The 26,380-nt window shown below is 49.7% G+C and overlaps 2 protein-coding genes across 2 annotated transcripts; both read left to right on the top strand.

The window, feature by feature from the left end:
* The first annotated feature begins 3,450 nt into the window (after positions 1-3,450).
* On the top strand, positions 3,451-17,387 carry LOC136768638 (adenylate cyclase type 2). Its single transcript, XM_066722928.1, has 26 exons — positions 3,451-4,245; positions 6,430-7,531; positions 7,718-7,915; positions 8,008-8,169; positions 8,480-8,629; positions 8,756-8,898; positions 8,988-9,099; positions 9,225-9,352; positions 9,524-9,682; positions 9,904-10,063; positions 10,184-10,420; positions 10,703-10,743; positions 11,017-11,079; positions 12,174-12,243; positions 12,502-12,599; positions 13,016-13,100; positions 13,403-13,540; positions 13,699-13,779; positions 13,874-14,052; positions 14,293-14,377; positions 14,480-14,638; positions 15,132-15,278; positions 15,402-15,509; positions 15,658-15,772; positions 15,912-16,036; positions 16,156-17,387. The coding sequence occupies exons 2-26, from the start codon at positions 6,893-6,895 to the stop codon at positions 16,276-16,278; spliced, it is 3,705 nt and encodes a 1,234-aa protein (XP_066579025.1). The 5' UTR covers positions 3,451-4,245; positions 6,430-6,892; the 3' UTR covers positions 16,279-17,387.
* Positions 17,388-17,955: 568 nt separating this feature from the next.
* Positions 17,956-26,093, top strand: cyld3 (cylindromatosis (turban tumor syndrome) 3). Its single transcript, XM_066722938.1, has 16 exons — positions 17,956-18,043; positions 19,535-19,972; positions 20,217-20,492; positions 20,582-20,926; positions 21,600-21,705; positions 22,176-22,564; positions 22,682-22,847; positions 23,173-23,314; positions 23,461-23,583; positions 23,964-24,055; positions 24,168-24,231; positions 24,330-24,462; positions 24,683-24,791; positions 24,913-25,031; positions 25,199-25,418; positions 25,562-26,093. Exons 2-16 carry the CDS (start codon positions 19,766-19,768, stop codon positions 25,744-25,746), a joined length of 2,676 nt encoding a protein of 891 aa, XP_066579035.1. The 5' UTR covers positions 17,956-18,043; positions 19,535-19,765; the 3' UTR covers positions 25,747-26,093.
* Positions 26,094-26,380: the final 287 nt, after the last annotated feature.

The raw sequence follows: 26,380 nt of genomic DNA, 5'->3' as shown, positions 1-26,380 counted from the left end.
TTGTGCAGATTACCGTGTTGTCTAGAAGGGTTGTGCACTGTGTTTTTAGCAGCTTAGCCTCAAATAATACTGAATATCATCTGAGAAAAAACGGTATGGAAATAGCATACTGCTTTATCAGTAGTATATTAGACGTCACAGTAGTAGTGTTCGTACACCGGTCAGCCATAACATTATGACCACTGACAGGTGAAGTGAATGACACTGATAATCTCCTTATCATGGCACCTGTCAGTGGGTGGGATATATTAGGCAGCAAGTGAACATTTTGTCCTCAACGTTGATGTGTTAGAAGCAGGAAAAATGGGCAAGCGTAAGGATCTGAGCGACTCTGACAAGGGCCACATTGTGATGGCTAGACGACTGGGTCAGGGCATCTCCAAAACTGCAGCTCTTGTGGGGTGTTCCCGGTCTGCAGTGGTCAGTACCTATCAAAAGTGGTCCAAGGAAGGAAAAGCGGTGAACCGGCGACAGGGTCATGGGCGGCCAAGGCTCATTGATGCACAATCAATGAGCGAAGGCTGGCCCGTGTGGTCCGATCCAACAGACGAGCTACTGTAGCTCAAATTGCTGAAAAAGTGAATGCTGGTTCTGATAGAAAGGTGTCAGAACACACAGTGCATCGCAGTTTGTTGCGTATGGGGCTGCGTAGCCGCAGACCAGTCAGGGTGCCCACGTTGACCCCTGTCCACTGCCGAAAGCGCCTACAATGGGCACGTGAGCATCAGAACTGGACCACGGAGCAATGGAGAAGGTGGCCTGGTCTGATGAATCACGAGTTCAAGGTGTTGACTTGGCCTCCAAATTCCCCAGATCTCAATCCAATCGAGCATCTGTGGGATGTGCTGGACAAACAAATCTGATCCATGGAGGCCCCACCTCACAACTTACAGGACTTAAAGGATCTGCTGCTGACGTCTTGGTGCCAGATACCACAGCACACCTTCAGAGGTCTAGTGGAGTCCATGCCTCAACGGGTCAGGGCTGTTTTGGCGGCAAAAGGGGGACCTACACTGTATTAGGCAGGTAGTCATAATGTTATGGCTGATCGGTGTTTATTAGTATTGGGAGTATACGTGATGACAGTAACAGTAGCAGTAGTATCTGTGTTAGTGCCACATAAGGGATAGATGAGTATGGAAGCATATAGTGGACTTAATTAAAATGCTAATTCAAAACGCGATCCCACGATTTGCATAACCATATGTTCCATTTATGCACGCATTATTTGGGGCGAAATGAAAATTCAATGGCAATCACTATACCAAATGCGCAGTCAACCGCTTCACGGGAGACTTTATTCAAAAGCGAATGCCGGTGTGAAGAGAAAAACAACGTTCCCCTTGCAATTGCATGAAGCTGCGAACCTTTTGCCTTTTTGCATTGTAACATTGTCAGCGAATGTGAGTGCTAGTATATGAAAAGGCAAGTGCAAATGGGATGGATGCATTTGCATTTCGTCCCAACTAATGCGTGCATCAATGGAACGTGATTATGCAAATGTTGGATTGCGTAATCACGTTCCATTTTGCATTAGCATTTGACTGAAGTCCTCTATATGCGTCCATAGAGGAGCACAGTGCACTGCAGTGTATTACAGCCCAGTGTAAAACAATCTTGAGCTCTTATGCTCAAATGTACGGTAAGTGCCATCCAAATGCCTCAGCCTGCTTTTCTGGTTGGTTGCTGAGTCTTCGAGAGGATGGGGAAATTCCGATGACATCATGTTTCCTTCCAGACACCAAGTTGTACACGCGGCACAGTGGACTGGGTATTGATATTATTATTATTATTATTAGTAGTAGTAGTAGTAGTAGTAGTAGTAGTATGTATAGTAATTACATATGTAATAACGACATTCGTGTTAATAGTAGGAATAGCAGTAGTATAAGATGTGACTGACATTCAGTAAGACTTAACATACAGCAGAGAAGCGACTTGACATCGACAACTGACGAAGGATGAGTAACACAACAGAGCTTAGCTTCTAAAGAGCAATGATAGTGCACTATCACCACAAGAGGACGACAGACAGCTAGACAACTAGACTGCTGTGCCATATTGGTGCATATGTATATAACCTGATGCATTTTATTTTATTTGTATAGTTTACTATAATTATCATGTATATATTTACTTTACAGTTATTCTTGTTATTCAGTTTAATTGTATGTTATGTGTAAAAACTGCTTTGCCAACACAATATTACTCCTGTTTGTCATGCCAAATAAAGCAAATTCGAATTGAATTGAATTGACTGTAGTGACTGGGCTGTGTGAGTAGACTGTACTGTGCTACAGACACACCTGTACACACACACACACACACACACAAACACACCTGCACATGCACAAACACTGACACTGATACGCCCTGGGGGGAGTGGTAGGTGGAGAGAAGGAATGAGATGGGTGCAGCCGAAAGAGAGAGAGAGAGAGAGAGAGAGAGAGAGAGAGAGAGAGAGGAGGAGGGGAGGAGAGAGAGTGGGCATAGTCTTGATATCAAACACCGCCAGTCTTGTAGAGCACAATGTGGTCATTATTCAGAGTTATGACATCACAGTACTGAAGTGAGACTGCTGTTTACACCTGTTCTATTCCGTATTGTATGTCCTAAGCTATTCTCACTGAAGACTAAATGATTATGGTGCAATAATAATAATAATAATAATAATAATAATAATAATAATAATAATAATAATAATATGTATGAGGGGAGACGCAGAAAGATGATAGGGATATAAGAGAGAGAGGAGGGAGATGGAGGTGTCAGATGAATTATTAATAAATGCTGAGGTGAAGATGACACAGCTCAGTCACAATGCACAGCACACCCATTACCGAGCGAGAGAGTTACAGATGCTAATAGAAGGAAAGAAAGAAGAGGAAGAGAAAAAAATGGAAACAGAGGTATAAATATGGTGGGAGGGTAAGGCGAGTAGAGGAAGAAACAGAAAGAGATAAGAACCTTCTGTCTCTCTGGGTGAGAGACCCGGGGTCAGTCTCCTGAAGGCTGCAGTCCTCATTAAGACACTAATTAACCCCCTCTCCTCCTGAGAATGAGGAAACCTTTAATTAAGACACACACTGGGCTAATTACATCCTGGACACATTCCACTGTGCGCAGGGAGTGCATCTGTCTGACTGTTTATAGCAGTCTGTCTGTTTCTGTTATCAGACTGCGTGCACACGCCCTGTCGTATTAGAATGAGCAGTCTAGGCATGTGCCTGTACCTCTCTCCCTCTCTCGTGCGTTTCCCTCTGTTTTTATCCCTCTCACTCTCTGTACTCTTCTGTGTGTGTGTGAGTTGAGATGTCCCATTATCATGTTTACTTTCCGATAACAATAGTAACAATAGCCCGACACAGCTGCCATTCCGCCCCGCCGGCGTCACACTACACCCCCGCCAGAAGTATTCGAGCAATCCGCGCCACAATGATGAGCGGAGGAACCGGTCAGACGGGCGGAGTGCGGACTACCCGAAATACAAAAATCACCTGGATTTAGAGAGAAAGAGCGGGGCAGAGGGACAAAGCGTGTTTCTTTTCACACTTTAAACTGTATGTATGCATTTATTCAAAGCCGAAAGCACAAAATAGCATCGCACGACAAAACAGAAAGTTAGAGTAAGTGTTTGAGAGACACAGACAGAGAGACAGAGAGAGAGAGAGAGAGAGAGAGAGAGAGAGAGGTGAGATTAGTGTGTTGCCTCTGTAATCGCAATCGGAAGATGGGGCATTGGAATCTGGGATAGGAAGGAAGAGAGAAGGGGTGGAGAGAGGGAAAGAGAGAGAGAGAGAGAGACCTCGTTGTTCAGCAGTGTTAAATTACACGTTACAACACCTGAGAAGGAGAACCAGCAAGAAAAGGGGGGGAGAGAGAGAGAGAGTGGAAGAGAAGTTCATACGGACAAGCTGACTGGCTGGCTGATTGGGCACTACAGTACAGTAGTAATACATCCGAACAGTGCGGAGCGATGGGGAGAGAGAGAGAGAAAGGAAGGAAGGAAGGGAGGAAGACGCGAGAGATGAAGAGATAAACGAGACAGTGCGAGTTAGCGAGCTCGTCAGTCGCTCACTCGTCTGCAGGTCCGACCCCCGGAAGACGGACTTAAAGTGGCTGGGTGGGATTAGTTTACACATCAAACCATGATTGATGTTGCTGTTGCTGTTATTGCTGTTCATTGCTGTTAATTACACGTTTTCGACGCTACAGCTGGAATAAAACCTACAGCACAAACCAGACGTAAGTTATTTGAGTATTATTTATTTATTTATAGTAATAGTAGTAGTGGAGGCAGTGGTAGTAATATTACTTTAAAAGCATTATTAGTAGTAGCAAATTTAATAGTATTAATTATGTTATTGTTAGTAGTAGTAATATTAGTCTAGCAGTAACAGTATCACATGCAATACATTTGAAGTAAATGCATAGTCGGTGTATCAATCAGTCAGTGTATCTATCAATCAATCAACCAATCAACCAATCAGTCAGTATATTAATCAATCAGTCTGTGTATCTATCAATCAATCAATCAGTGTGTCTGTATCAGTCAGTCAGTCAGTTAGTTGGTGTATCAGTCAGTCAGTCAGTCAGTCGGTGTATCAGTCAGTCAGTCAGTCAGTCAGTCAGTCAGTCAGTGTATCAGTCAGTCGGTGTATCAATCAATCAATCAATCAATCAATCAGTGTGTCTGTATCAGTCAGTCAGTCAGTTAGTTGGTGTATCAGTCAGTCAATCAGTCAGTCGGTGTATCAGTCAGTCAGTCAGTCGGTGTATCAGTCAGTCAGTCAGTCAGTCAGTCAGTCAGTGTATCAGTCAGTCGGTGTATCAGTCAGTCAGTCAGTCAGTCAGTCAGTCAGTGTGTCAGTGTGTCAGTCAGTCAGTCAGTCAGTCAGTGTGTCAGTCAGTGTGTCAGTGTGTCAGTCAGTCAGTCAGTCAGTCAGTGTGTCAGTGTGTCAGTCAGTCAGTCAGTCAGTCAGTGTGTCAGTCAGTCAGTCAGTGTGTCAGTCAGTCAGTCAGTGTGTCAGTCAGTCAGTCGGTGTATCAGTCAGTCAGTCAGTCAGTCAGTCAGTATATCAGTCAGTCAGTGTGTCAGTCAGTCAGTCAGTCAGTCAGTCAGTCAGTGTGTCAGTCAGTCAGTCAGTCAGTGTGTCAGTGTGTCAGTCAGTCAGTCAGTCAGTGTGTCAGTCAGTCAGTCAGTGTGTCAGTCAGTCAGTCAGTCAGTGTGTCAGTGTGTCAGTCAGTCAGTCAGTCAGTGTGTCAGTGTGTCAGTCAGTCAGTCAGTCAGTCAGTCAGTGTGTCAGTCAGTCAGTCAGTGTGTCAGTCAGTCAGTCAGTCGGTGTATCAGTCAGTCAGTGTGTCAGTCAGTCAGTCAGTCAGTGTATCAGTGTGTCAGTCAGTCAGTCAGTCAGTGTGTCAGTCAGTCAGTCAGTGTGTCAGTGTGTCAGTCAGTCAGTCAGTCAGTCAGTCAGTGTGTCAGTCAGTCAGTCAGTGTGTCAGTCAGTCAGTCAGTCGGTGTATCAGTCAGTCAGTGTGTCAGTCAGTCAGTCAGTCAGTGTGTCAGTGTGTCAGTCAGTCAGTCAGTCAGTGTGTCAGTCAGTCAGTCAGTGTGTCAGTCAGTCAGTCAGTCGGTGTATCAGTCAGTCAGTGTGTCAGTCAGTCAGTCAGTCAGTCAGTGTGTCAGTCAGTCAGTCAGTGTGTCAGTCAGTCAGTCAGTCAGTCAGTGTGTCAGTGTGTCAGTCAGTCAGTCAGTCAGTGTGTCAGTCAGTCAGTCAGTCGGTGTGTCAGTCAGTCAGTCAGTGTGTCAGTCAGTCAGTCAGTCAGTCAGTCGGTGTATCAGTCAATCAGTCAGTCTGTGTGTCAGTCAGTCAGTCAGTCAGTGTATCAGTCAGTCAGTCAGTGTAACGGTCAGTCGGTGTGTCAGTCAGTCAGTCAGTCAGTCAGTGTATCAGTCAGTCAGTCAAGTCAGTCAGTGTATCAGTCAGTGTAACAGTCACTGAGAGAGATGCGTACATGCAAATTTGCAGAGGGTCAAGACAGAAATAGAAAGAGATAAAGAGATAAACAGACAGAGAGGGAGAAAGAGTCTGTGCCTGCTTTGCCTGGCTCTATGTGTTTGTGTGTGTGTGTGTGTGCATGTGAGAGTGAGTGAGTGTGTGTGAGTGAGTGAATTTGCCTATAACAGACAATGCTGCCCATTGTCAGTCTGTTCCTGTGGGGAAATGTGTGAGATCAATCCTAACCACTGATACTGTGCCTGAGAGAAAAGGTGGGGTAGGGGAGAGAGAGGAGAGAGGGGAGAGGAAAGGCAAGATAGAAGGTTGAGTTTAGAAGAGAAAGAAAGAGTAAGAAAAGTCTGTGAATCAGTCAGTCAGTCAGTCAGTAAGTGTGACAGTGTAAACTGATTATCAACTGTGTCTCTTACAGGCAACCCAGCCCCTGTGCGCCTACACAACTATACAACTACACAACTGCACCCATGACGTCTTCCCTGAGCATGACCCCTGCTCCCTAGAGGGGACCATAGGCAGGGAGTGTACGTCATTGAAATCTCCCCCCCCCTCCCGGAGCTGCGGAGGAACAGGGAGGGGGCCAGGGAAATGAAGCACAAGAACATTTGGTTCTACTTGGTCTGAGAGAAGGATTTCTCCTGCACCGATTGTTGTTTTTTTCTAGTTCTCCCTGAAACTACAAAATTGATCTCTTCCCAAATTCGCTCTCCAGGATTGTTCGAGACTGGGGAATAAAGACATAGAGATAGAGAGAGAGAGAGAGAGAGAGAGAGAGAGAGAGAGAAAGATTTTGAATGTAATTTCTGTTAAATTAATACAGAACTGTTTCACAGAGAGACAAAGAGACAATATCACACAAGCAGACAGACAGGCCGACAATGCCAGTAGACCCCAGACTCACAGTCAAGGAGGGAGACCCTAAAACTGAGCCCGCTCCTCTCAACCCTGCAGAAACAGACACCCCCATTGCAGGAAGACAGCGGGATGGGGAGGGAAGTGACGGGAATCCCAATAACACCCCCGAGACCGTCAGGAGCAGCGATACTGATAATGTCACTGACTCCATTGACATTGTCCCTGTCTCTGACACACAGACACCCAAAGAGACAGACACAGAGACACCCACAGGGACACACGCAGACACAGAGACATGTCATGAAGCAGAGACACACAGAGACATGGACCCAGCACCCCCCAACTTGCCAGGTCTGATGGAGAATGGCATGGGGGATGGGCCGGGAGGCAGTAGCACTGATGGGGTAGCTCTGCGCCCGCCCAGTTTCCCCCGCCGAAGAGGAGACACCGTGCCCAGGTTCTCGGTCATCCCCAGGCCCAACATTGGGAGGGCTGTGTCACGCCAAGGGGGGGTGCTGGGGAGACGAGGGCAGCGCGTAGTGAAGGTGCTGAGGGGTGGCAGTGTGCGCTGCACCGAGGAGACCCCCATCATGCTCTCTGGCCTGCTGCTCACCGTGGCACTGTGTATCAGTGTCATCGTGCTGTACGGAGCCACACAGAGGGTGAGTGTGTCAGTGTGTGTGAAGGAGTGGTCAGATCAGAGTGTCAGTGCGTCAGTTTGTGTGTGTGAGGGAGTGATCATGTCAAAGTGTCAGTGTGTCAGTGTGTGTGTGAGGGAGTGGTCAGTTCACAGGGTGAGTGTGTCAGGCAGTCAATCAGAGTGTGTATTAATCCCCTCTCTCCCTCAGACGGGGGCTGTGCATGCCGGGGGGCTGTCAGTGGTGTGTGTGACTCTGTGTTTGAGCACCGCCCTGCTGGCCACTCTACCCTGGCTGCCCGTGATGCGGCGCTGCGGGGGGGCACTGGGTGTGGCCGTGTGGGCGGAGCTCTGCATCACCGCCATCATCCTCACCTTCACGGGGGGGCCGGTCACCGCCTGGGACCAGGTGAGTTGGAATGAGTGTGTGTGTGCTGTATTAACCCCCTGTGTGAGTGTGTGTGTGTGTGTGTGCCGTATTAACCCCTGTGTGTTCTCCAGGTGGCATTCTTCCTGTTCCTGTCAGTGTCAGTGTACACTGTGCTGCCGCTGTCCCTGGGCTGGGCCCTGCTGTTCGGCATCGGCACGTCCGTCTCCTACGTCCTCGTCATCAGCATCTTCGTCCCTCTCAGGTCCCCACAGTTCCCCGATCTCGCCTCACAGGTCAGTGTGTGTGTGTGTGTGTGTGTGTGTGTGTAGGTGTGTGTGTGACTGTGTTCGCATTACCTCAGGGTGTTGACGTATTTCTGACATCGAAAGGTAAAACGCAAATACTAAACAAATGAGAGAGAGCGAGAGACTTTATCACACAGGATCATCCCTGAGTATAATCAGTTAACGACACAGGATGTGATGCGCTGACATGCACACTCTCACACATACACCCACCCTCCACATACATACACACACACCCACACCCACACTCTAATAGTGTATCAGTCAGTGTTTGAATTCTTATAAATCCCCTCCCCAGCTGGTGGCAAACGCACTGGTGTTCGTGTGTGGTAACGCGGTGGGGGTAGTACACCGCACGCTGACCGAGAGGGCCAAGCGCAAGTCCTGCGGCGAGGCCGAGCGCTACGACCGGACCCGCATGCAGCTGGTCTACAAGAAACGGCAACAGGCAAGACAACACACGCACACACACACACACACACATACACACACACACACATGCACACGTGCTGACACTCAGATTCACACTCACACACAGCCCTCTCGCCCCTCTCTCTCTCTCTCTCTCTCTCAGGAACACCTCCTCCTCTCAGTGCTGCCGCGGTACATCGCCATAGAGATGAAGACAGAGATACTACAGCGGCTGTCGGAGAGCACGTCCAACAAGGACTCGCACAACTTCCACAGCCTGTACATCCGCCAGCACAAGGATGTCAGGTACAACCCAGCGGCACTGTGCTGTGCTCTACACACACTGTCACACTGTACTGTACTGTGTACTAACTCTCTCTCTCTCTCTCTCTCAGTATCCTGTACGCAGACATCGTCGGGTTCACCCGGCTAGCGGGCTCCTGTACCCCCCAGGAGCTGGTGGGCATGCTCAACAAGCTGTTCGGAAAGTTCGATGACATCGCTAAGGTGGGCGGAGCTTTATTGTGATGTGGTGCCAGCTGTCGTCTCTCTCTCCTGTTGTGTGTCTCGGTCCGAGTCCTGCCACTAACCCTCTTTCTCTCTCCTTCCTCCCCCTCTCCCAACTTGTGCAGAAGAACGAGTGCTTGCGGATTAAGATCCTGGGCGACTGCTATTACTGCGTTTCCGGCCTGCCGGACTCCATCCCTCACCACGCCCGCAACTGCGTCCAGATGGGCCTGGACATGTGTAATGCCATCAAGTCAGTCTCTGTCCCAATTTTTTTCAGTTTCTCTGTCTCTCTCTCTGGTTATTTGTGTCTCCGTCTCTGTCTCATTTCCTGTCACATCATGTGTGTTTATCAGCGAGAGATCGCCTCTCACCCCCTCCCTCCCTTCCTGTCTCCTTCTCCCTCCCTCCCTCTCTCCACCAGTCACCTGCGGGAGGCGACATCGGTGGACATAAGCATGCGGGTGGGCGTGCACAGCGGCAACGTCCTCTGCGGCGTGATTGGCCTGCAGAAGTGGCAGTACGATGTGTGGTCACATGACGTCACGCTGGCCAATCACATGGAGTCGGGGGGCCTGCCGGGGTGAGAGAGAGACACATGGAGAGAGAGAGTGAGAAAGACAAACAGAGAGACAGACAGAAAGAGAGGGTGAGGGAGAGGGAAGAAGACAAGGAGAGAGAGAGGGGGGGGGGGAGAAAGATGCTACAACATTAGTACTACTCCGCTAAGATCAATAGATTTACTCACACTTTTTCTCTCTTTTTCCTCCCTCCTGCACTCTTCTCTCTCTGTCACTCTCTTAGGAGGGTCCACATCACAGAGCAGACTCTCAATCACCTGGGAGGGCAGTACCAGGTGGAGGAGGGAGAAGGGGCTAGTCGGGACCCCTATCTGGAAGGCCGCCGCACCTTCCTGGTCTTAGACCCCCAAAGCCTGGGGGTGCCACAGAGGCAGACTACTAGGGTGGGCTTCTGTCACACACTCTCACAAACACACTCACACACTGACTCACACATACTCTCAAAGAAACACTCATACACAAACACTCTTCCTCTCTTTCTCTCTCTCTCTCTCTCTGTGCAGGAGTACAAGTCGTCTCTGTCCATTCCTTCTGAGGATCAGGAGGAAGACACAGGTCAGGCGGAAGCAGTTCAGGGCCAGGGGGGCAGGCGCAGGAAGCGGCTGCGCGCTTCGGTCAGGATGTCTCAGTACCTGCAGTCCTGGCAGACCATCAACCCCTTCGCCCACCTCAACGAGCCCGGGGCCGTCACCATGGTGCCCGCCAACCACGGAGCCGGGGACACCCCCCCCGGCACCTTGGTCAGTCTGCCACTCGGTGAATTAGCTTAATCTCAGTTGGGTCCATTTCTTTACGTTGGGCTGACTGAGTGATTGTTGGTTGGTTGTAATTGGAGCACCCGGCTGAAATCTTAATTGGTTTCCGTTGGTTTAATTGCACTAATTGTTTAAATGTGCTTGTTGGCCAATGACTTAATTGTATAATTTAGTTTGTTGGTTGATTGGTTGCATCTGATTGGCTTTGTTTGATTGATAGTCTCTTATTGACTCATCATGTCTGACCAACTGTGTCTCTGTATTTAGGAGTCCATGTCCAATCAGCCACAGCACAGAACCTTGGACAGGTAACACTACTTTCTGTCTGTCTGTTTGTCTGTCTATCTCTGTCTTGCTGTCTCTTTCTCTGTCTGTCTTTGGGGGTTAATGTCTGTATGAACTCCCTCTCTCTCAGAGCTGTGTCATCTTCACCTCAGCATTTATTAATAATTCATCTGACACCTCCATCTCCCTTCTCTCTCTCTCTCTCTCCCCTCCATCTCTCTATCCCCCTTTCCCACTCTCTGTGTATCTCTCTATATGTCTGCCCAATCTTCTTTCGCTCTCACTCTCTCTCTCAGGACTCAGTCCCAGTTCGTGGAGGATGGAGTGATTGAAACAGTGGAAAGTCTGGATCCAAAAGAGTGAGTCCAATTGTTCATCTCTGACCTCAGTGCAGTGTTAATGTGCTGTAGTGTTCAGTGTGTCTGTATTACCCCTCTCTCTCTCAGTGCAGTGTTAATGTGCTGTAGTGTTCAGTCAGTGTGTCTGTATTAACCCTCTCTCTCTCAGTGCAGTGTTAATGTGCTGTAGTGTTCAGTCAGTCAGTGTGTCTGTATTAACCCTCTCTCTCTCAGTGCAGTGTTAATGTGCTGTAGTGTTCAGTCAGTGTGTCTGTATTAACCCTCTCTCTCTCAGTGCAGTGTTAATGTGCTGTAGTGTTCAGTCAGTGTCTGTATTAACCCTCTCTCTCTCAGTGCAGTGTTAATGTGCTGTAGTGTTCAGTCAGTGTGTCTGTATTAACCCTCTCTCTCTCAGTGCAGTGTTAATGTGCTGTAGTGTTCAGTCAGTCAGTGTGTCTGTATTAACCCTCTCTCTCTCAGTGCAGTGTTAATGTGCTGTAGTGTTCAGTCAGTGTCTGTATTAACCCTCTCTCTCTCAGTGCAGTGTTAATGTGCTGTAGTGTTCAGTCAGTGTGTCTATATTAACCCTCTCTCTCTCAGTGCAGTGTTAATGTGCTGTAGTGTTCAGTCAGTGTCTGTATTAACCCTCTCTCTCTCAGTGCAGTGTTAATGTGCTGTAGTGTTCAGTGTGTCTGTATTAACCCTCTCTCTCTCAGTGCAGTGTTAATGTGCTGTAGTGTTCAGTCAGTGTGTCTGTATTAACCCTCTCTCTCTCTCAGTGCAGTGTTAATGTGCTGTAGTGTTCAGTCAGTGTGTCTGTATTAATCCTCTCTCTCAGTGCAGTGTTAATGTGCTGTAGTGTTCAGTCAGTCAGTGTGTCTGTATTAACCCTCTCTCTCTCAGTGCAGTGTTAATGTGCTGTAGTGTTCAGTCAGTCAGTGTGTCTGTATTAACCCTCTCTCTCTCAGTGCAGTGTTAATGTGCTGTAGTGTTCAGTCAGTCAGTGTGTCTGTATTAACCCTCTCTCTCAGTGCAGTGTTAATGTGCTGTAGTGTCTGTATTAACCCCGCCCCCCCCCCTCTCTCTCTCTCTCTCTCTCTCTCTCTCTCGCTCAGGGAGGTGGTGAGGTCAGAGCTGTTGAACGTGGTCACCCTGTTCTTCAGTGACTGGGCCATTGAGAAGAAGGTAACCCCCCCTCAACCACTCTCTGGCTGTGGTTCTGTTTTAGCACTATGTCGTACTTTCAGTTGCAGTTGTGTTGTTGCAGTACTGCTGGTCCGAGTTGCAGGACGTGTCGCAGTGTACTGTTGTGTAGCTGTGCTGTGCAGCTGTGTTGTCACAGTGTCGCAGCTGAAGGGCCTGTGATGTGGGTCTGTCTCTCAGTGTGCCGTGGTGCTGTGTTGTGCGGTTGTGTAGCAGTGTCGTGTGAATGTGTTGTTGCAGTACCGCTGGGACCCGCTGAAGGACCTGCCCCTGTCAGTGAGCTGCGCCGCCTTCATCTTCACCACAATCTTCATCATTCAGGTCATCGTATCTGACAAGTGAGTCTACACACACACACACACTGACACACATACAAACACACGCAGACACACACACAAACACACATGTTTGTTTTGCTATCCTTGTGGGGACTTTCCATAGACATAATGATTTTTATACTGTACAAACTATAGATTCTATCCCCTAACGCTAACCCTAAACCTAACCATCACAAAAAACTTTCTACATTTTTACATTTTCAATAAAACATCATTTAGTATGTTTTTTAAGCGATTTGACTCATGGGGACTCTAGACAATGTCCCCACATTTCACAGTTATAGCATAATAACCTTGTAATTAACAGTAATTATCAGTTTATAACCTAAAAAAAGTCCCTATATATCACGAAAACCTGTACACACACACACAATCATCCAGTTATGAATTAACACTCCTCCCTCTATCTCTCTCAGGAACATGCCTCTGGGGGTGTCGTACGCTGTCACGTTTTTCCTCTTCATCCTCCTCCTCCTCATCTGCCTCACTGGGCAGCTGGTGGTAATTAATCACCAGTAATCACTCATCAGCAGTTCATTATCTGTAATCAATAATCAGTTATAATTATGCTCAACACTAAAAGTAATAATGATTTATGATAATGATAATAATGACTATAAAATTATAATAACCATAATAATAACAACAATAATAATAAGGAGAGCTCCTTTCACATATACTGTAATATGTGTTGCAGTGCAGTGTGTGCTGTGTGTGTACTGACATTGTTCTGTGTGTGTGTGTGTGTTTGTGTGTTTTCTGTGTGTGTTTTCTGTGTGTGTGTGTGTGTGTGTGCGTGTCAGCGCTGGCGCTCCAAGCTGCCGCAGTGGGCTCAGGGCGTGTGGAAGGTGTCAGCGTTGGTGTCCCAGAAACCCGCCCTCAGACTGTCCCTGGTAACCCTGGCCCTGGTGCTGTGCCTCTTCATGGCCCCTCTCAACATGGTGAGTCACGCACGGTCGCACAACACAGTCCCGCACAATGCCACACTGGACAGAAGTGTATACTGTACTGTCTGATTCGGTCATTGTACTGTGCTGTAGCGTGCTGTACTGTCATGTCACTGTGCTGTACTGTATGAATTCTCCTTTTCTCTCCTCAGTTCTTCCTGGCGGAGCCCCCCTACTCCTCACTGTCTGTCAACGTGACCCAGCTGGAAACCTACAGACTGTACACTGTGCCTGTGAGTCCCACACACACACACACTGTCACTGACACACACACTGACACACACACTGACACACACATCTCTCCCTCCCTCCCTCTCTCTCTCTCAGTATTACCTGTACTGCTGTCTGCTGGCCCTCCTCTCCTGTGTGATGTTCCAGCGCGTGAACTTTGAACTCAAGCTCATCTTGCTGACCTTTGCCCTGGTGGCGTACGAGGTTGTGTTCCTGCACGGCGTCGCCCACCGATCCGACTGCTACGTCTTGCAGCTCTACGGCAACCAAAGCAGGTCAAACAGAGCGGCAACACATACGTTCACACATTGCCCTGTGCTGGCGTTCTGTGTCTGTGTTGTTAATTTTTTATTAAGTGCGTATGTTGTGTGTTTATTATTGACTGTTTGTGTGTATATCGTTGTGTGCATATTATTGGCTCTGTGTGTTGGTTGTACTCTGCCTATATTGGCGATGCTGTTGTGTTATTATTGTGTCGTGTTGTGTGAGTGTTGTGTACTTGCTGTGTTGTGTAGTCCGGGGGTGCTGAAGGAGCCCAAGATCCTGGCGGGAGTCTGGCTGTTCATCTTCTACTTCACTGCGCTGATTCTGGCCAGACAGGTAATTCTATTAGTATTAATTTAAATATATGTCTTATCAGAGTTACAGTGCATCAGTGCGTCAGTGTGTCAGTGTGTCATTGTTAACCCCCTCACCCCCCAGGACGAGCTGCGCTGCCGTGTGCAGTTCCAGCTGCAGCAGCGCTTCCTGGGCGAGTGCGAGGAGATCAAGACCATGGAGAACCTGAACCACCTGTTGCTGCAGAACGTGCTGCCCGCCCACCTAACCTCCGAGTTCATCGGCAAGAAGCACCGCAACCAGGTACAGCAACACAGTGACGCACCAACACAGTGACGCACCAACACAGTAACACAGTGATTCACTGACACAGTGACAAACTGACACAGTGACGCAGTGACAGTGATGCAGTTACACAGTGACACACTGATGCACCGATACTCTGACACCTGGATACACTGACACCCAGACACACCAACACACCAACAAGCTGATGCACTGATGCACTGACTCACTGACACACTTACGTACCAATGCACTGACGCACTTCCAACTGGACACACCAATAGACTAACACACTGACAGATTGATACAAAGACATAGTGACGCACTGACACAGTGAAGCACCGGTGCACTGACACACACACTGACTGACTGACTGACTGACTGACTGACTGATTGACTGACTAATACCCTGACTGGTTCAGAGAGTAGCCCATCTACGTGTGTTGTGTTGCCATGTTGCATTGTGTTCACTGTGCACTGTGCTGCGTGTGAGCTGTGTGTTGTGCTGCAGGACCTGTACAGCCAGTCGTACGAATGCGTGAGCATCATGTTCGCCTCCATCCCCGACTTCAAGGAGTTCTACAGCGAGAGCAGCGAGAACAGAGACGGGCTGGAGTGCCTGAGGCTGCTGAACGAGATCATCGCCGACTTTGACGAGGTCTGACACCTTGACACCATGACACACCTACACCCTGACACACTGGCACACTGACTGGCTGACTGACACATTGATTGATATGCTGACTTAATCTCTCCCTCCCTCTCTCTCTCTCTCTCTCAGCTCCTCTCTAAGCCCAAGTTTAGTGGCGTTGAGAAGATCAAGACCATCTGCAGCACCTACATGGCAGCCAGTGGCCTGGGCAACATCAGCCCCACGGAGAGCAAGAAAGTGAGAGAGGGAGAGGAAGCGGGAGGGGAAGTATCAAAGGAAGGGTGGGAGTGTGATAGAGAGTGTCAGTGTCAGTGTTAGTGTTAGTGTGTGTGTGTGTGTGTGTGTGTGTCAGTGTTTCAATGTGTTAGTCTGTCTCCCCCTGCAGGACAGTGATGGGAATTATAGCCACTTGCGCTGCATGGTGGACTTTGCCTTGGCTCTGATTGGCAAACTGGAGAGCATCAACACACACTCCTTCAACAACTTCAAACTCAGGATCGGTCAGTGTCCCCTCTTCAGCCCTCTCTCTTACCCTCTCTCCCCCTCCCTGTGTCTCTCAGTGCAGTGTCAGTGTACTGTAGTTTCCACCCAGTTAACTTTCATCTGTGCTTATCTCTCTCTTATCTACCTCTCTCTCAGGTATTAACCACGGCCCAGTGATAGCAGGGGTGATTGGGGCTCACAAACCTCAGTACGATATCTGGGGAAACTCTGTGAACGTGGCCAGCCGCATGGACAGCACTGGGGTTCTGGGCAAGATACAGGTCTGACTCACTGACACACTGAGACGTTGACACACTGACTGATTGACTGACACACTGAGACGTTGACACACTGACCGACTCACTGCCCCCCTCTCAACCTGCCTCTCTCTCTCTGCCAGGTGACAGAGGAGACCGCCCTGGTGGTGGAGTCTCTGGGCTTCAGCGTGACTCTGCGGGGCGTCGTGTCGGTCAAGGGCAAGGGAGAGCTGACCACCTACTTCATCAACACTGACCGCGCCTGATCACTGAGCAATACTGATCAGTCATCAATCCCCAATACAGATCAAGACCAGCACTTATCAGAAATCAATACTGTCTAATAAGCAACCATCAAAACTGATCAATAAATACTGTCTGCTTCATCTACATTGAATAATCAATACTGAACCAGTCAATGCTTACTGCCAATACCCAGCACTGACCACAAATCAATACTGATGAGCAGCCAGCACTTATCAATATTTAATGCGGATCAATAATCAAGATTGATCAATAATACTCAGCACTAAGCAGTAGTCAATGCTTTATACCTAGCACTCATCCATAATCAATACTGGTCATTAACCAATGCCAAATCCATCATCCATCATATTTAAGTTGAGCTTAAATCAGTCTGTCAGTCTGTCAGTGTGTCAGTCAGTCAGAGAGTCAGTCAGTCAGTCAGTCAGTGTGTCAGTCAGTCAGAGAGTCAGTCAGTGTGTCAGTCTGTCAGTCAGTGTGTCAGTCAGTCAGAGAGTCAGTCAGTGTGTCAGTCTGTCAGTCAGTGTGTCAGTCAGTCAGAGAGTCAGTCAGTCTGTCAGTCAGTGTGTCAGTCAGTCAGAGAGTCAGTCAGTGTGTCAGTCTGTCAGTCAGTGTGTCAGTCAGTCAGAGAGTCAGTCAGTGTGTCAGTCTGTCAGTCAGTGTGTCAGTCAGTCAGAGAGTCAGTCAGTCTGTCAGTCAGTGTGTCAGTCAGTCAGAGAGTCAGTCAGTGTGTCAGTCTGTCAGTCAGTGTGTCAGTCAGTCAGAGAGTCAGTCAGTCTGTCAGTCAGTGTGTCAGTCAGTCAGAGAGTCAGTCAGTGTGTCAGTCTGTCAGTCAGAGAGTCAGTCAGAGAGTCAGTCAGTCAGTCAGTCAGAGACAGAGAGGGCAGGTGCAATACTTGATATCTGTCAACAGCAGAGACATCTGAAAATCAAATGAAAGGAACTTTTTTTCTGTAGAAAAATGTTTACTGTTAATATAATTATTGTTCTTATCATTTTTATTAATAATGGCATTATAATAAGGATATTCAAATGATATGTTATTGGTAGCACACTGTCTTGTGAATGTAATACTGCCTAAAGGAATCTCAGTAAATATAGTCTACTTGCATAGCAATTGGTGTCTTTTATTGTGTGTGAGTGTGTGGGTACTGTTAAGGTACTGTCTGTCTCTCTGTTTGCGTGTGTCTATTTATGTATAAAGTACAGTGGCTCCAGTCAGTGTCGGTACACCTGTTCTGTGACTATTAATATACATTTCATACAATATATTGATTCAGCCTTCCTCCCTTCCCCTCAGTCTGTGTCTTGGGATACAGCCAGTTGTGATGGCGGTGTAAGTGCACTACCTAATAGGGGGAAGTTCCGGGTCTGGCTCAGAGAACGGTGTGTCCTCGTTTCAAAACTTAACGACCTAGCACTGTGTTACAAAACACCACCATTGACACACTCATCTGGGCCTGTCGGTGTACTTTTTAATCGCAGCACGCACTTCGCACTTCAGCCCCGCACTTCCCCTTTAAGAAAGTTTCCCCAGCACTCCCCCAGAACACTGGAAATTCCCACACGCCGCAGCCCCCGCCCCCCGCCCAGCTCCGATTGGACGCCTCGCCAACCTGCCGCATTCCACCGCTCTGTGATTGGCTGCGGCCGCCCGTCGATCAGCGGGCTTCCTGTTTTGGCGGCGTTGCTGGACGCGGCTGGTCTCCGCAGTGAGGACGCATTTAAAGTCGGCGCGGTGCGGACGGGAACTGCCGTGGGGCTACAGTAAGTGTGTGGACTGGAAACTGTGCAATCCGGTTTCAAAGTCGCCGGAGCTGTATTTGTGTGTATCTGTGACATATTAAAAGTTCACTTTGCTGGTTTGTTTGCTGTTGTCAAATTCCTGATGTTGAAAATGGGTGCAGAATTGGAATGTGTCTTTTCTGTTTCTACTTTCGCCTGTGTGGTCTGGCAGTGTTTAACCCTTTCCTCTTTCCGTCTGTCTCCCTACTAGATAGATAGATACAATGTTTCCCCCCACACACTTTACTGTCTTCCTGTCTCTTATGTGGCACCTGTCTGAATGCTGTGTTGCATGCTATACCTTCTCGATACCTGCTCTAGCTGCTGATGGAGCAGCTCTAGGGACACACCTGGGCTGACACCTCTGTGTCACTCAGTGGGTCAGATGTGGGTTTGTAGGAAACCAGTGTTGCTGCCCCACACAGAGCACGTCCGGGTGCCGTACTCCTCTGTGTTAGTGTTCAATCAATCAATTGAATTGAATTGAATTGAGTGCGGGGGAGAGCGAGACATAAACCGAGAGAGAGTGACACAGGGAGCGAGAGAAGGACACAGACAGGGAGGGAGAGGGAGAGACAGGAAGGCAGAGAGGGAGACGGAGAGGGACACAGAAAGAGAGGGACCGGAATACATAAAAGAGACAGACAGGGAGCGGGAGAGGGAGAGACAGGGAGGCAGACAGAGAGGGAGAGAGTGACACTGAGAAAGAGAGGGACACGGAGGGAGAGAGAGACAGGAATACAGAAAGAGACAGACCAGGAGAGAGGGAGAGACGGAGCGAGAGAAGGACACAGACAGGGAGGGAGAGGGAGAGACAGGAAGGCAGAGAGGGAGGCAGACAGAGAGGGAGAGAGTGACACTGAGAAAGAGAGGGACACAGAGGGAGAGAGAGACAGGAATACAGAAAGAGCCAGACAAGGAGAGAGGGACATAGACAGGGAGGGAGAGGGAGAGACAGGGAGGCAGAGAGCAACACAGGGAGAGAGAGACAGGGAGGCAGAGAAGGACACAGACAGAGAGGGAGGGAGGAAGAAAGGGAGGGAAAGACAGACAGGGAGGGATGGAGAGAGAGAGAAGGAGAGAGACACATGGAGAGAGGGATAGAGAGGAAGACAGACAGACTAGGAGAGAGAGAGGGACAGAGCGGGAGGGATGGAGAGACAGCAAGGCAGAGAGGGACACGGAGGGAGAGAGACGGAGGGAGAGAGACGGACAAAGGGAGAGAGACAGGAAGGCAGAGGGATGGAGGGAGGGAGAGAGAGACAGGGAGGGAGAGAGGGACAGAGACAGGATGAGAGGAAGAGAGGGACACAGACAGGGAGTTAGACTGGGTGTGTAGTAGTGTCGTAGGGGACTGACCTCTTCACCTGCTCTGTGTGTATTTGTTTGTCAGTGTCTCTGTGTTTATCAGGCAGTATGTGTGAGTGTGTGTGTTCTTGATGGTTATCGTTCTATGACTTTCTCCCCATGCAGGTATCCTTTACTGCGCTGAGACTCCCTGAGAGACAGACAGACACGCAGAGAGAGAGACTGAAAAACAGAAGACGACAGACAGAGACAGACGGTGGGGGAAACTGAAAGAAGACAGACACACACAGATGGCAGATGGAAATAAAATGAGAGTGTGAGAGAGACAGACAGACAGACAGACAGACACACTCACTCACTCAAACCAGACACACACACACACGCACAGAGTCAGCCATGTCCAACGCACCAGACCGCGGCAGCCGGCAGCGCCCCCGGAAAATGTACTTGGTAGAGTCCAACTACAAGGTGAATGACACGCTGGAAGGTGCCATGCGGGTGGCACGGGGGAGCCTGTGCCAAGCGCAGGAGGCGGTTGTGGACTGTCGCCCCCCGCTGACCGGAGGAGGGAAACGCGGCCGTGGGGAGCAGCTGTGGGTCAAGGTACCAGAGTCCCAAACCTCTCTCTCTGTCTCGCTGTGTATACATATATATATCTCCCTCTCCTTTTTCCACCATCTCCTTTTTTCTCTATCACACCCTCCCTCCCTCCCTCTCTCTCTCACTTTCTCTCTTTGTCTGTGCCACTCTTTTAGTCTTTTGATATCACTTTCTCTCTTTTGCTCTCTGCCTCTCTCGTTCTCTGTCCTCCCTGTATTCAATACCTCTCCCTCTCCCTCTCCCTGAGGTATTGGACTCTGACTCTGTGCTGAAGATTGACAGGGAGGTGTTGAGGGAGGTCCCCAGCGACTTGGCCTGCCTACTGCAGCCCGTCTCCGACCTGGAGGTCCGCTACACCCTGTCGCTCAAGACCAAGAAGCTCTTCCAATTGGCCAAAATGGAGTTGGGGGCAGCGCTGTATGTGATGCTCAGCCAATCGGTGAACTGGGCGGAGGGCATTTTGCGGTACCGGGGCCCGCTGACAGGGGGCAGCAGTGGGGTGTATTTCGGGGTCCAGCTGCAGGTGAGAGAGAGTGAAGGACAGGTCTGGATACGAACTCTCTGTCTGTCTTTCCCTGTGTTAGAGTGTCAGTGTGTCTCTGTGTCTTCCAGGGCTGGGCGATGGGCAAGGGTGTCAGCAATGGCAGCTACAAGGGTCACCAGCTGTTCCACTGTCCGGATGCCTGCGCCGTGTTCCTGCCCATCAACTGCATCGCAGTGGTGACGGAGCGAGGGGCGGGGCCTGGGCCTGAAGGGGCGGAGATTGTGTCACGGACCACCGACGTCCCCCTGCCCCCCGCCCCCGCCCCCGTCCCCGTCCCGGCACCCCCCCATCTGCTCAGTCTGCGGCAGAGGATCTACTTCCACATGGACTCCAGCGTGCAGAGAGGGGAGGTGCAGTTCTGCGACGTGCTGCCAGCCAAGGCCCAACAAGGAGTGTTCGTGGGCATCCTGCTGGTGAGGGCGCTGTTGCGATTGTGTCAGTCAGTGTGTCAGTCAGTCAGTGTTTCAGACAGTGTTTCAGTTAGTGTGTCAGTGTGTCAGTCAGTCAGTGTTTCAGTCAGTGTGTCAGTGTATCAGTCAGTCAGTGTTTCAGTCAGTGTGTCAGTCAGTCAGTGTGTCAGTCAGTCAGTGTTTCAGTCAGTGTGTCAGTGTATCAGTCAGTCAGTGTGTCAGTCAGTCAGTGTTTCAGTCAGTGTGTCAGTGTATCAGTCAGTGTGTCAGTCAGTCAGTGTTTCAGACAGTGTTTCAGACAGTGTGTCAGTGTATCAGTCAGTCAGTGTGTCAGTCAGTCAGTGTATCAGTCAGTCTGTCAGTGTATCAGACAATGTGTCAGTCAGTCAGTGTTTCAGACAGTGTTTCAGACAGTGTGTCAGTGTATCAGTCAGTCAGTGTGTCAGTCAGTCAGTGTTTCAGTCAGTGTGTCAGTGTATCAGTCAGTCAGTGTGTCAGTCAGTCAGTGTTTCAGTCAGTGTGTCAGTGTATCAGTCAGTCAGTGTGTCAGTCAGTCAGTGTTTCAGTCAGTCAGTCAGTGTTTCAGACAGTGTTTCAGACAGTGTGTCAGTCAGTGTTTCAGTCAGTCAGTGGTTCAGTCAGTGTTCCCAGTGTGACTTGTGTGTGTGTGTTCCAGGACAATCCAGTGGGATCGTGGGATGGATACTTCAAGGGCCAGAGGCTGTGCTCTTTCCCAGCGCCGGAGTATGGCATCCTGCTGCCCCTCAGCAAAGTGTACCCAGGTACCCCCATCACTGTTACCACTACCGCATTACTCCATCACAACTACATTACTATCACTGCTACACACCACTACAATTGACTATATTTAACATTGTTTTCTACTAAACTATACCATGCGTTTACCATGCTACACCACACTAGTAGTAGTTGTAGTGGTATTAGTAGTATCATCATTATGACTAGTAGTAGTTTTTCTTTTCTTACCACTGCAGTTCCTTGTACAAACTCATTCTCTTGTGGTTATGTCTCCCTTCTCTCTCCTCTTATCCCTCTCTTCCCCTTTCCAACCCCTCTCTTTCCCTCCCTCTGTTTCCCTAACCCCAATCCCCCATCTCTCTCCCTGTCCCCTCTTCCTCTCCCTCTCTTTCTCCCCACTTCTACCTTTTTACCACCTCACTCTGTTTTCCTCCCCCTCCTTCTCTCCCTTTCTACCCACTCCCTCTCTCCCTCTCTCTCCCTCCCTCTCTAGCTCGTTCCCCAGTTGCCGACCAGAGACCTGCCAGGACCCCTCAGCAGCCGCCCAGCCACCCCGACGCCGCGTCATTGGACGAGAGGACCCAGGCCCCGCTCTCTCCCAAGAAGCCCGTCCAATCCCGTCGCTCGGGCTCCACAGGGGACCAGCCTCCGCCACCATCACAGCCAGACCCGCCCTCACCGACCAGGCCGCACCCCCGCCGCCACGGCACCAGGCCAGAGGAAGCGGAGGGGGAGGGGCAGCGGGAGGCGGAGGGGGCGGAGTCTGAGCCACCTTTGGAGGTGGGGTCGATGGTGGAAGTGAACGAGCCGCCCTTATACGGAGTGATCCGCTGGCTGGGGGAGATCAGGGGCATTGCGGACAGAGTGGCCGGGTTGGAGCTGGTAATACACTGACCACTGACTGACCAGTGCTGACTACTGTTCACCGACCACTGCTGACTGACCACTACTGAACTCTCCCTCTCTCTCTCTCTCTCTCCCTCTCTTCCTCTCTCTCAGGATGAGGAGCTGGCTGCAGGCACTGATGGTAGCTACCTGGGGCAACGCTATTTCTACTGCCCTCCTAACAAGGGCCTGTTCGTCAAACTGCGGAACTGCCGGCGCGACTCCCGCTTCCCTGCCCACCAGGCGCTGGCCAATCAGGTTGAGCGCTGCAACTCCATCGGTACAGGCCATTGGCTGCTGTGTTAGAGGGGTGTGGTGGGTGGGCGTGGCTGAGCTTGGAGCAGGAAGTGATTGGGTGGCTGGACACTTAGTATGACTTTCTCTTCTCCTCTCCTCTCTCTCTCTCTCTCTCTCTCTCTCTCTCTCTCGCTCTCTACATTTAATTATATTCAATTCAATTAAATAAAGCTTTATTGGCATGACTAATTGACGCCAGTGTTGCCAAAGCAGTGACAGACAGGTCCAGTGCTCAGGAACAGGGTGATGGGGACAATAAATACAGAAATTATACATTTTTTCAGTAATTGTACTCTCTCTCTCTCCAGCATTTGCAGACTGGGTGAGCGAGAGAGTGGAGGAGCACACCCCACCACTGCAGGGGGAGGAAGCGAGGGAGCGATTCAGCGGCTGGAAAAAAGGAATACAGGGCAACTGCAACTCCTGCTACCTGGACGCTTCTCTTTTTTGGTGAGAGCCCTGTCCTCATCCCTCCTTCCACTGCCCCTATCTCTCAGGGCAGTGTTAATGTACTGTAGTGTCCATTTCAGCCAGTCAGTCAGTGTGTCTGGACTATACTGTATTAACCTCTCTCTCTCTCTCTCTCTCTCTCTCAGTCTGTTTTCATTCAACACTGCCGTGGACTCCGTGCTCCTGCGCCCCCCAATCCCCCAGGCCCCCCCACCGGCCCTCCGTGCCCAGGACCTCCTGCGCAGCGAAATCGTCAACCCCCTCAGGAGGTCAGATACTCCCACACGTGCTCCATCTCCCTGTCACTCCTTCTCTGTGTGTGTTTCACTGTTTATCTCTGTGTCTCTGTCTCCTGTGATGCTGTGTCGGGACACTAAGGTGGGGTTCAGGAGACACAGAGGCGGGGTTCAATTCGCGTCTCTCGCTCCCCCCCCCCCACCACCCCCGCACTCCACCCTGCCTCTGCACCACAACAGGAAGCCAAACACTTCCTGTTTTATTGAAGGGGGTCACATGCCCCCTCTGGATAGATTACCAGGGAGGTGCAGACCAGTGAATTGCGGTCTTTCTCCACTCCCCCCATCACGGCATCACTCTCTCTCTCTCTCTCTCTCTGTCTCTCAATGTTTCGCTCCCTCTCTCCCCTCAGGGATGGATATGTTTGTGCCACAAAGATCATGGCTTTGAGGAAGATCCTGGAGAAAGCTGGGCAGTCCAGTGGCTTCACCAGTGAGGAGAAAGGTGTGTGCGAGTGTTAGTGGGCGAGAGAGTGTGTGTGTGTGGAAGTGAGTGAGTGTGTCTCAGGCTCTGTATTCCTGTCTCTCACTGCCCCCTCTCCTCTCTCCTCCTTCAGACCCAGAGGAGTTCCTCAATAAATTATTTCAGCTACTGAACGTGGAACCTCTTCTGAAGATCAGGTACAGAGCCATTGTGTCACTGTGTCAGTCAGCGTATCGTTCAGTCAGTCAGTCTCACTCTCTTTCCCTCTCCCTCTCTCACTCTCTTTCTCTCTCAGGTCCGACAGTCAGGAGCCCCAGGCCTGTTTCCTGTACCAGCTGTTCCCGCAGCACCCTGCGGCCGTGCGAGTGCCCAGCATCCAGACCCTGCTGGAGTGGTCATTCGTCCACGCCGACCTCAAGTTTCACGAGGTCGGTGACCCCCCCAGGCGACCCCTTGGCCCCATCTGCACTCCCCCTCTCCTGAGATCCTCTCCGACTCTCAGTCTGTCTCTCTCTCTCTCTCTGTCCCTCCCCATCTGTGTTTCTGTGTCTGCCCTCCTCTCTTCTCCTCCATCTCCCTTTCTTGCTCAGTCAGTCAGTCAGTAACTTACATCCATATCACTGTAATTACTCGCTCTCTCTTTCTCAGGCCCCCTCCTGTCTGTTGCTCCTGACCCCTCGCTTTGGGAAGGACTATAAGATGTTTGAGGCGGTTCTGCCCTCGCTGACCCTGGACATTACTGACCTGCTGGACGACAGTGAGACACACACACCTGACTATCTGTCTGTCTGTATCTCACACGTGTCTGTCTGTCTGCGTATCTTTCATCTGTCTGCATGTCTGTAACTCACACCCGTCTGTCTGTCTGTGTCTTTCAGCCCTGAGGCAGTGCACTATCTGTCAGTCAGTGGCAGTGTGGGAGTGTGTGCAGTGCTACGAGGACACAGACATCACCCCCGGGCACATCAAACAATATTGCAACATCTGCAGCAAACAGGTAACGCACCTGAGCACATCTGTACACCCCGCACACCTGTGCTCTTACTCTGACACTAACCTAGCCCCAGTCATTTTCCAGACCTCCTTGATTGACAGTCAATTCCAGGCGCTGTTTGATTGACAGCTCGGCAGGCCCCAGTAATTTCCCGTCTCTTCCCCTTTCAGGTGCACAGCCACAGGAAGCGTGGCTCCCACAACCCCCGGCGGGTGGGCGTGCCTGAGGCCCAGTGGGCGAAGCTGGGGGCGGACCCAGTGGCTCTAGCTCGTCAGCGATTGGAGCTCTTCGCCGTGCTGTGCATTGAGACCAGCCACTATGTGAGCTTCGTGAAGCACGGCCCCGGTGATGCTGATTGGCTGTTCTTCGACAGTATGGCCGACAGAGAGGGTGAGGAGGTTTGACTGGATGACTCTCTCACTCTCTTTTGAATCGCTGTGTTTCTTTTTTTCCTCTCAGTTCCTCTCTCTCTCTCTCTCTCTTACTGTGTGTATGTGTCTCACTGACTCTCTCTCTCTCTCTGTCTTTTTCAGGAGGCCAGAATGGCTTCAATATCCCCCAGGTGAGCCCATGCCCTGAGGTCGCCCCCTACCTGCGTCTGAGTGCGGCGCAGCTGAGCGAGCTGGTGCCGGGGTCCCTGCAGGGCCGTCCCCGCAGACTGCTGTGCGATGCCTACATGTGTCTCTACCACAGCCCTGAGCTCAGCCTGTACAAATAACTCCCACTGTACACACCCCGTGGGAATAACATACTGTATATAACACACACACACACACACACACACACACAGCAGAGCAGGGGTTGGGTGGCTGGGGATAAAGTAGATGACGATGAAAAGACCTTCAATACAACCATCCATATGAGTGTGTATATATTAGAAACAAATTGTTTAAGAATGAGAGAGAGAGGCCTTTATCACATATAAAGTTATGTATATATATGTATTTTTATATACTTTCTGTGTGTTGATATCTTCCCTGCTTTTTTAAAGATGGTGAAGATTAATTTAATATGCAGTTTTACATGGATTATAAGATACATCTAAATAATAAAAAGTTTATCCAACTGTTGTGTGTGTGTGTTTCTGGGACAGTGCCACTGTGTGGTTATATCACACACACATACATTTACACACATGAGGACTATCATTTTTTTTATATATATTTATGTAACAGCAGATTTACACAAATTATACATTTTAAGGATTACACAATAAGGTGTGTATATATATATATGAAAAACAAGCAAGGAAGGTCTTGTATTTATCCATTTGCATTTATGGGAATTTAGTTAAAAATATAATGAGATAAATAATATAGTTTTTCCTCTTCTTTACTGTATTTAATGATTAA

The sequence above is a fragment of the Amia ocellicauda genome, chromosome 14, assembly GCF_036373705.1.
Source record: "Amia ocellicauda isolate fAmiCal2 chromosome 14, fAmiCal2.hap1, whole genome shotgun sequence".
Classification (NCBI taxonomy): domain Eukaryota; kingdom Metazoa; phylum Chordata; class Actinopteri; order Amiiformes; family Amiidae; genus Amia; species Amia ocellicauda.
Note: the sequence above shows the minus strand (reverse complement) of the source record. Positions and strands in the feature narration are given on the sequence as shown.